This window comes from Triticum dicoccoides, chromosome 2B (assembly GCF_002162155.2).
Source record: "Triticum dicoccoides isolate Atlit2015 ecotype Zavitan chromosome 2B, WEW_v2.0, whole genome shotgun sequence".
NCBI lineage: Eukaryota > Viridiplantae > Streptophyta > Magnoliopsida > Poales > Poaceae > Triticum > Triticum dicoccoides.
The window spans coordinates 274,192,429-274,202,697 of record NC_041383.1 but is presented as its reverse complement, the minus strand read 5'-3'; the positions used below and the strand labels follow the sequence as shown (position 1 = coordinate 274,202,697).

At 52.6% G+C, this 10,269-nt stretch overlaps 1 protein-coding gene across 1 annotated transcript; it reads right to left on the bottom strand.

Moving 5' to 3' along the window:
• Positions 1-3,201: 3,201 nt before the first annotated feature.
• Positions 3,202-6,237, bottom strand: LOC119363502 (ankyrin repeat domain-containing protein 13C-like). The gene is made up of 2 exons (XM_037628875.1): positions 4,578-6,237; positions 3,202-3,873 (listed from the first exon to the last, which is right to left on the bottom strand). Exons 1-2 carry the CDS (start codon positions 6,045-6,047, stop codon positions 3,526-3,528), a joined length of 1,818 nt encoding a protein of 605 aa, XP_037484772.1. The 5' UTR covers positions 6,048-6,237; the 3' UTR covers positions 3,202-3,525.
• Positions 6,238-10,269: the final 4,032 nt, after the last annotated feature.

Below are 10,269 nucleotides of genomic sequence, written 5' to 3'. Positions count from 1 at the left end.
CGCGGCTCGATGATGTAGAACCACCCGGATTGCCACCCTTTTATGGTCTCCGCAAAGGAACCGTCCAGCCAGGTGGCATTAGGCATCTTGCCCACCATGGCCCCTCCGCACGCCGCTTGCTAGCCGCTTACAACCTTCGTCTTCATGCAGAAGATTTGCAGCCACAGGCCAAAGTGAGGCCGGATGCGGAGGAAGGCCTCACATACGACGATGAACGCCAAGATGCTGAGGACGAAATTTGGGGCTAGATCATGGAAATCTAGCCTGTAGTAGAACATGAGCCCGCGGACGAAGGAATGAAGTGGAAATCCCAGTCCACGGACAAAGTGGGCAACAAACACGACCCTCTCGTGGGGTCCTGGGGTCGGAATGACCTGCCCGGCGTCCGGTAGCCGGTGCACTATGTCTGCGGCCAAGTATCCGGTCGCCCGAAGATTTGTGACGTGCTTCTCCTTGACGGTGGAAGCCACCCACTTGCCTCCTGCCCCGGACATGTTTAGCTATGCGGAGAAGACTTGGGCTTGGGCGCTGGAGCTCGAGGGGGCAATAGTGGGCAAGGGATAAGAAAGGCGTGGGTAAAAATGAGGAAATCTTATCCCTTTATAGAGGCGACAAAAGCGGTGTGCCTCCCTACTTGCCCGTTGGGAATCGCTTGCTCCCCAAGCGCCACGATTGATGGCGTGGTGGGGTTACCCATACCCATATTGATGAGAATCCCGTGATAAGGGGACACGATCTCTGCTTTGACAAGACATGTCAAAGAAACCGCCTCGCAATATGCGTTGTGGCTGGTTGTGGGAAAACGGTTCGATCCGACCGTAATAACATGTCACGTCGTCTAAAAAAGTTGCCAGCAGATTGCATTTGTGAATTATCATTCTCTCTACATCGGTATGTAAAGATCATTTTGTGAATCCGGACACGATTCAAGTGTTCAATAATTACTTTGGAGTATTCGGAGGAGGAACCCGCCTTGCAATGCCGAAGACAATACTGTGCGCCGGACTCATCGTCATTGAAGCCTGGTTCAGGGGCTACTGAGGGAGTCCTAGATTAGGGGGTATCCGGACAGCCGGACTATGTACAACGTCCGGACTATTGAAGCGTGAAGATACAAGACTCAAGACTTTGGCCCATGTCCGGATGGGACTCTCCTTTGCATGGAAGGCAAGCTTGGCTATTCGGATATTGTGTTTCCTTCCTTGTACCTGACTCCATGTAAACCCTAGCCCTCTCCGGTGTCTATATAAACCGAAGAGGTTGGTCCTTAGAAGGCCGATCACAATTACAATCATACCATCATAGGCTAGCTCTTAGGGTTTAGCATCTACGATCTCGTGGTAGATCTACTCTTGTATTACCCATATCTTCAATATTAATCAAGCAGGAAGTAGGGTTTTACCTCCATCGAGAGGGCCCGAACCTGGGTAAACATCTGTGTCCCTTGCTTCCTATTACCATCGGCCTTGACGCACAGATCGGGACCCCCTACCCGAGATCCGCCGGTTTTGACACCGACAACGATCCCCCTCCTGTGAACAGGATGAAGGGGATGGCACCACTGGTGGGTTGGGCCTCCCCTGAGTACATGAGGCCCAGATGCTCATTGCGTTTCCTTTTTCTCTCTTTTTTGGCTTTATGCTTTTTTTAAAGGCACTATTTGTATTTATTTAGCCTATCAGAAGATTTTGCAAAATATGAAACTTGGCTCATAATTTGTATTGCAATTTTTGACATTGCCACAAGAGGTTCGAGGTTAAAGAGAAAAGCTTAGAATCGTGTTTGAATTCAAAAGGTTCATTAAGGTGCTATTGGACCACTACATTAAATCCCGGTTTTTTGGAAAACCAAATAAGGCTGTTTTCAGCTTGATAATTACTCAGTGATTAATTGCAACAATATGACCATTTTAGTTTCGGCACTAGTCAAACTTTTATAGTTTGACTTGAATTTAAATTAGAATTTGAACGGGGTTTGGATCAACGCGAATTTATCAACGGTAACCGTGGTGACGTGGCAACATTAGTGGAGGATTACTGTAACTTAAATATCCGGGCGTCACACAAGTCTAGCAAGGACATCCGGCCCCCAGCCCAGACATCCGGCGCCCCTACGCAGCTGTGGGCCGAGAGCCCATGTAAACTCTCTCCCACTTACCCCTTCTTGGCCCTAGACTATATATACTCCCCCACCTTCTAGCCAGGGTTAGCAAAGTGATAGCTCATTTGTATGTGAGCTTTGCTCCTACCACTCCTCTTGAGAGAGAGAGAGAGACTACCACTCCCATGGAGTTCAAGACCTCCATGTGAGAAGATCCCTAGTGGATGAAGCCCCCGACGGGGAAGATCCTCCATGGACTCAAGGCCTCCTTCTAGGAGATGAACTAGTTACGTTTGTATCCCCTTTGTTGGATTTGAATAATGTATCTCTTTTTGTGTTCATGGATCTAGCACATGTGCGATCGTTTCTTGTTGATTTGAATGTATTCTCTCGTTCCCCTCGTGTTTCCCCTCGTGTTCTTCGCGGGATCCCGTCCATTTCGTGAAAGATCGGCCTTAGGGTATCCACCCTACATCAGTCGGGCTGTCGGGTCTGATGTGGCGAGCGTGCCCGAGCGCCCCTATATCCGCCCTATATTTGGGCTGGATATGGGGGGTGTCGGTCAGCCCGGACGTTTGAGGGGCCTGTCTGGGTCAAAAAATCGTGACCGGCGGCCCGCCCAGACGTATAAGGCGGGTTTGAGAGGTCCGGTTGTAGACGCTCTTACAATCTGTTTTATCAAAGTTAGAGCGTGGAGCATTGCACATGATATTTCCCCGTTTGTACATTTGCCGCTTGCGGTGCCAACTCTAGGTATTCACCAGGAAGGAAGGAATGTCTGTGCCAGCCATCTCTCTGGTAAAGCATGCATGCAGGCCAATGATTCTGCCCTACAAAAGCACGGACACACACCACGCTAACACATCTTTTGCAGAAGCCGCAGCCATCATATTCATCCGCACCAGAAAGAGGAAAAAAGATCCATTGAACTCATCGATCCACGAACCGACCACGCAACGACCATTCGTCCATCATTTCGCTTTCCAGGGAAAAAGGATCCCACATTGTGCTTGGGGATGCACGAAGGAGATCACTCCCAATTCTCAAACACAACAGACGTACAGTACTAGTAGTACACAGAAGAACTGAAACATACACAAATAATGGAAATGTGCAGTAGATATTATATTAAAAAAACAGAAGAGATCCCTGTAGGCAGTAAGAGCAGCTTGTGCAATTTGGCACTGCCCAATGTGTACAACAACATTACGGAAGAAGAACTGTCAATCGACAAGAGGTAAAACATAAGAGGTTCCACACTAGCTGTTTCCAATCGCCACCGCCGTTCTTCCCTAAAAAGTAAAAATCCTAAAGCGTAACCCAGGGCTCCTCCCAGATGCTCGGTAATTACAGGTTCTGGGTCATGGTGTATTAGATAGCTCCCCACTAAATCGAGACCACAGGATGAAACCTCTAGTTAGTTAGTTAGGTCTCTTTGCTCTTGCCCTTTTTATTACTGGTCTTGGATGACTTCTTGTCCTGGGTCTTGGTGGAACCTAGGTTTACCCAGGTGTAGTCGCTGGGGATGGTGAAGGGGTCGGTGTTGTCCGCGACCTGCGACAGGTTCACTGGCTTTGCTCTCGAGTTCTTGGATGTCCACCTCAGATACGAGCTCTTGTGGGTGTCCGGCTTAGGCATGATGGATCCCGGACCTGGGCTCGCCAGCAGGCTGGGGCTCGACATCGGCGTGAAGAACTCCTCTGGCTCTACCAGGGGAACAAACTTGTTGAAGGTGATGACTACCCTCACAGTCGGAACAACAGGGATCGCAACCTGCATCAACAACATAGTCATTAATTAGCTGAATCCACACATAGCACTAAATCACAACCGAGCATCAATGGCCGAACTGAATTACGCCATCTCTAGTCGATAGCTGCATCCAACTCATAATTCTTATGAATAATGCATGTGGCTATGGGGAGCAACCAATCCCATGCGTGTTTCCAACAATAAATTCTTCAGAAGCAATATGATGTATAGTCTTCAGAACATGATAATAATTAAGAAAAAGGATATTTCAGAAAGTGTTAGTGCATTGGATACTGCTCCCTTTACTACTCAACTCCCCATTTATCGAACCTGAAAATTGCCTGCTCACTTATAAAGTGTTAGTGCAATGCACCATGCAGATGAGCATCTGAGCTTAGTGGGCTCACTTATAAATTGTCTCCCTACAAACTGTCCCACATATACACAAGTCGAGCTTTCACTGCATATGCTGCCCCTAGCTGCTGTTCTTGATGCTACAAACAGCTAGATAGTCCCAATAACAGATGATTCATTAATTATTTTGCTTGATTCACATAACTTCGGAGTGTTGAAATTGATGCTTCACCATGTTAAATTGCTACAAAGTAATTCTAAATTCATGTCAAATTTGCACAACCAGTGAAACTGAGCGATTTGTTTGCCAAGAAACAGTACCAGAGCTTGGCTTGCCTGCCGCTAGAGCAGGAAACTAGACTGAACGTTACCTTCACAGGGAATGTCCCAGTCGGGAACTTGGTGGTGAGCAGCTCACGGAGGCGGCGGACGGCGCGCATACGGGTAGCCAAGATGTCCAGCAGGGGCAAGAACTCGTCGACGCTCAGCGGGAAGTCCTCGGTGAGCCACACGGTTGGTCGCAGTGTCTTCACCGTCTCCTCCTCCTTCCACTTGGCTCCCCCGGTCGTTGCGTTCCGGCTGAACACGCCGTCCTCGCCGCGGCCCACCGATGCACAGGTTGGCAGCCGTCGCGGCACGTCCACGCTGTTCCTCCTCCTCTGCGGCGTCCCCATATGCGAGGGTGGTCCTGCCACGCTGCGCCGGCCAGGCACGTAGCAGCTGCGCCGTGGCGGGGGCGGGGGGATGTCGGCGACTAAGAAGTCGCCGTCCTCGTCGTCATCCCGGATCTCCAGCGGCAAGAACTCCTCGTCGTCTTCTCCGGCAAGCTCGAAGGTCAAGTCCTTGCGGCCGGAGCTGGCTGCCTTGAGCGTGCGGAAGGAGAAGACGACGTTGTGGACGTCGAACACCCGCGCCTTCCACTCCCCAACGCTCTCCGTCTTCTCCTTGCGCAGCCACGTGGTCCTCGGGACGAGCCTAGCGGAGGTGATGTTGAGCCCCGGCCGGTAGGCGGCCGCGTCGGAGGTGGCCGCATCCTCGTCCCCGGCGGCGGCGGCGGCCGCGAACGCGTCATGCACCTCGCGCTTGCCGCGGTGGAGCACAAGGAGCGATCCCGGGGGGAGGCGGCGGCCGCCGGCTTCAGTCTCCTCGCCGAAAAAGAGGAAAGAGTGGTCAGCCCGCCGAATGCGGAGGCCGTCGAAGCCGGCGAGGGTGGTGTCCGCACGCAGGTTGGCGCCGCGCTTCCATATCCGGTAGGTGTCGGACGGCGCGGCGCGCGAGAGGAGCGGCACGACGGAGCTCTCGAAGTGGAAATCCACCTCGAGGTAGAAGTCCTGGACCCGGCGGAGCGCGGCGGAGAGCGCGGGCGCCCGGCGGCGGAGCTTGGCCCAGGCCGCCAGCCGGTGGGCGCGGAGGAGGAAGGCCGCGATGTCCTTGCACCCCAGGCAGAGCGCCTCCTGGAGCGGCGTCCACCCGGCGTGGTTCTGGAGCGTGGGGTCGGCGCCGGCGGCGGCGAGCGCGGAGGCGAGGGAGGGGAGCCTGAGGCGCACGGCGAGGTGGAGCGCGGTGTCCCGACCTGGGACGTCGCGGCGGTCGAGCGCCGCGGAGACGGACGCCGAGAGGCGGGCCTCGCGCGCGGCGTCGGCGGCGGAGAGGATGCATGAGGGGTGGGCGAGGGGCGGGAGGCCGGCGAGGATGGCGGAGAGGCCGGCGGCGTCCCGCAACGCGACGCAGTGGTGCGCCGGGCTGTGCGCGTAGTCGGAGGGCCGGATCGGCGCGGAGGACGTGCGCTTGGGTCGCGCCGCGGCGGGGAGGGGCACGGGGGATGGGTCCTGAACTGACATTGCCCGCTCCTGGTCGGGGATAGGAGCTCTCCTCTTGGGATTCTCGTGGCTACTTGTTGGGTTCTCTTCCTCGGCTGTGGGGGTGGGGGGAGCTATCCTCCGCGAGAGTGCGTGCGTGGGGATCGAGTGGAGTGGGGAGCGGTGGAGGTTGGGACCGTTGGGTGGTGAACCAGCTGGGGAAGAAACAAGAAACACGAGAGAGTGGTGTCGAGGATGGGCTAAAAATGGACCGGGCCTAACCGGGCACATGTGTTCATGGACTACCATCAATCAGTCTAGTTCGTCCTAAAAAATAAAACCAACCAGTGTAGTTTTTGCTCAAAAAAAAATTCAAAATCAGTGTAGTATGACCTAAAAAAAGCAATCAGTCTAGTACCACAAAACAAACTCAGTATTACAGATTTTTGACAAAATCCTCGATATAAAAAATAATAAAAAAACTGAACCCTGATAAGTGTCGCAAGTGTGGCATGAACACATGGCAACTCTGAACATTTTTTGTGGCAAGTTTAGTGAAGCGAGGATGGCAACTTTGGATGTCAAGCATGATAACTTTCTTTTCGAATGGCAAGTGTCAGTTTTTTGGGGGGGTTTTGTCCGGATGGTAACTTTATTTGTAAAAATAGTCAGGACCGGATTGCTTCGTGCCACAAGTGTGGCACTTATCGTTCGAGAAAAAACTCACTAAAATAGTGACGGGAACTCAACAAAAAGTTATGTAATTTTTGGATGCACATGTGCTACAACCACTCTCGAAATAATCCTTATGCAATTCGCAAGACTCGAAACGCAACAACTGAAATACTATGCATTAGCGCCCATTAAAGATACAGTAATCGTATTCAGTGAACGTTCGCACGAGATGCATGGCAAAACGAATGATTTTCACAGCAATTCATGTTGCGGGAACATGGCGAAAATTTCGAGTGAGCACGGCAATTTTCATAGAAATATCCTATGTTGTCAAAATTGCCAAGTCTCCTATGAAGAATTTACCATAAAGATGTTCGCAAATGGCATCCCTCTCAACCAACATTCGTTGGCTATTTGGGATCCTACAGATAAGGTTGTTAGGGCATCTACAACGGCAACCCATAAATTTTATCATGCATCCGTCCGCGGACAGGGGTTACCACTTCACGAACACGGATACAGGAGACAACTATCAAACTGTAGCCGCATAGATTTTCACAACAATTTGAACCAACCGGACGAAATTCGTTCAAACAAGTCCGGATTTCATATATACATACCGAATTTCATGTAGACTTGAGCGATTTCATTACAAGTACATCAAAGCGGTGCTTGGCAGACTCTGGAGTATAATTAATACCTAATCTAAATGACCGCTGGTGTGGTCCCTGTGTCCGGCCATCAGCCCCGAGACCTGAATCTTCGTTGTCTCCAGTTCCACCTCGACCCTCTCCACTCCGCCTCTGGAGCCCCGGGAATTGAAGTTGTCCGCCTCCACGTCACCGCCAAGCGACTAATCGGTCGAAGATGCTCAGCCCACCAAGCTTGGCGTCGACAGGAGGGAAGGAGCGGTGGCCTTCCTGGGACACGAGCGGCACCGACCTACCGTGAACTACTCTTCCTTGCTGCCCGCAGCGCCCGCGGATGTGCCTGCTTCTTCGTGGTCGTGGCACCGGGGCGCGACCTCCTCTCATCGGTCTCGTCAAACAATGTCTCGCCTGCCTCGTCGTCGCAGTCCTTGCCAGCGGCCGCCACCTCCGCCACCGGCTGCCGGTACCGCCAGCGGGCGAAGCGGTAGGACTCGAGCAGCATTTCCTGCTCCGCCAGGTCCGCGTTCGGCGCGACCACCCTGCCGGAGGCGACCCGCTCATCCGCCCGTAGATGCTCCTGGTGGAGGTTGTGTGTCACGTCCAATATGCGATCCTATCCGGGAGGAACTCGAAGGTCCCACCAAGGATAGAGACGCATATTGAAGACGCTTTTGCAAGGTGGATATCATTACATCGTACAGTTACATAATAGATGAGGATACATACAAAAGGCATACAATGCCACATGAATACAACAACATCATACATAAGAGCAACATCCGACTACGGATGAAACACAAACAGAAACTCAACCGACATCCACCCTGCTAGCCCAGGCTGCCGACTAGGAACCTATCCCCTCATCAAAGAAGAAGAAGCAGAAGAACTCCAAAGCAAGCAAACGTCGCTCTCACGTCAGATTATCGCATTACCTGCACACCTGCAACTGTTGTTGTAGTAAACTATGAGCCACGAGGACTCAGCAATCCCATTATCATGGGTATCAAGACTAGCAAAGCTTAATGGGTATGGAAATTGATAAGTGGTGAGGTTGCTGTCGGTGTCAAAACCGGCGGATCACGGGTAGGGGGTCCCGATTTGTGCGTCTAAGGCTAATGGTAACAGGAGGCAGGGGACACAATGTTTTACCCAGGTTCGGGCCCTCTCGATGGAGGTAAAACCCTACTTCCTGCTTGATTGATCTTGATGATATGAGTATTACAAGAGTTGATCTACCACGAGATCGTAGAGGCTAAACCCTAGGAGCTAGCCTATGATGATTATAATTGTTCTTGTCCTACGGACTAAACCCTCCGGTTTATATAGACATCGGAGGAGGCTAGGGTTACACAGAGTCAGTTACAAAGAAGGAGATCTAACATTCGAATCGCCAAGCTTGTCTTCCACGCAAAGGAGAGTCCCATCCGGACACGGGACGAAGTCTTGAGTCTTGTATCTCCACGGTCCAACAGTCTGGCCAAAGTATATAGTCCGGCCGTCTGGATACCCCCTAATGCAGGACTCCCTCAGTAGCCCCCGGACCAGGCTTCAATGACGATGACTCCGGCGTAGATTGTCTTCGGCATTGCAAGGCGGGTTCCACATCCGAATACTCCAAAGCAAACCTCGAACACTTAGATCGTGTCCGGCTCTGCAAGACGATTTTCACATACCACCGTAGAGAGAACGATATTCCACAAATATAATCCTTGTCGAAGCAGAGATCATGTCCCCTTATCACGGGATTCTCATCAATACGGGTATGGGTAACCCAACCGCACCGTCAATTGTGGCGCTTGGGAAATAAGCAATTTTTAACGGGCAAGTGGGGAGGCGCACCATTTTCGTCGCCTCTATAAAGGGATAAGGATCCCCCATTTTCACCCGCGCCTTCTTCCTCCTTTGCTTATCCATTCTCGCACCCTCGAGCTCCAGCGCCCTAGTTCACGCCTTCTCCGCACAGCCAAACATGTCCGGAGCGGGAGGCAAGTGGGTGGCCTCCACCGTCAAGGAGGAGCACATTACGAAGCTCCGGGCGACCGGATACTTGGCCGCAGATATCGCGCACCGGCTGCCGGACGCAGGGCAGATGATTCCGACTCCGGGACCCCATGAGAGGGTCGTGTTCCTCGCCCACTTTCGTCAGTGGACTGGGATTCCCCCTCCACCCATTCGTCCGTGGGCTCATGTTCGATTACGGGCTGGATTTTCATGATCTGGCACCTAACTTCATCCTCAACATCTCGGCGTTTATCGTTGTGTGCGAGGCCTTTCTCCGCATCAGGCCCCAGTTTGGCCTGTGGCTAAAGATCTCCAACGTAAAGCCAAAGATAGTGGTCGGCCAGTAGGTGGAGTGTGGTGGCGCCATGGTGGGCAAGATGCCCAACGTCACCTGGCTCGAAGGCTCCTTTGCGGAGACCGTGAAGGGATGGCAATCGGAGTGGTTCTACATCACCGAGCCGCGCGACGCCAACTGGGTGGCGGCCCCCGAATTCTGATCCGGCATCCCTGTGCGGCTCACTTCCTGGAAGAGGAAGGGCCTGGCCTGGGGCACATCCGCAGAACTGATCGGACTCCAAAACTGTGTCAAAAACATGATAACCAAGAGTATCAAGCTGGTCAATGTGGTCCAGGTCATGCTATTTCGCCGGATTCTCCTGTGTCAGAGACGGGCATTCAACCTGTGGGAGTTCGACGCGGCCCAACACCAGACACTGCAAGAGCTCTTTGACACGACACACAAAGACGCCTGGAAGGTGTTGTTCAAGGCCAGCGAGGTTCCTGCCCCCACCTCTGAGGACCGCGGACTCAGCGCCAGGCACCAGGCCAACACGGTAAGCATTCTATATTCCAAGATGTGCCTTTCCCTAGTATATTCGTGGGAGAAACTTAGGCCACTATGCTGATTTTAACAGGAATATGTGGCGACGGCGGAGCGG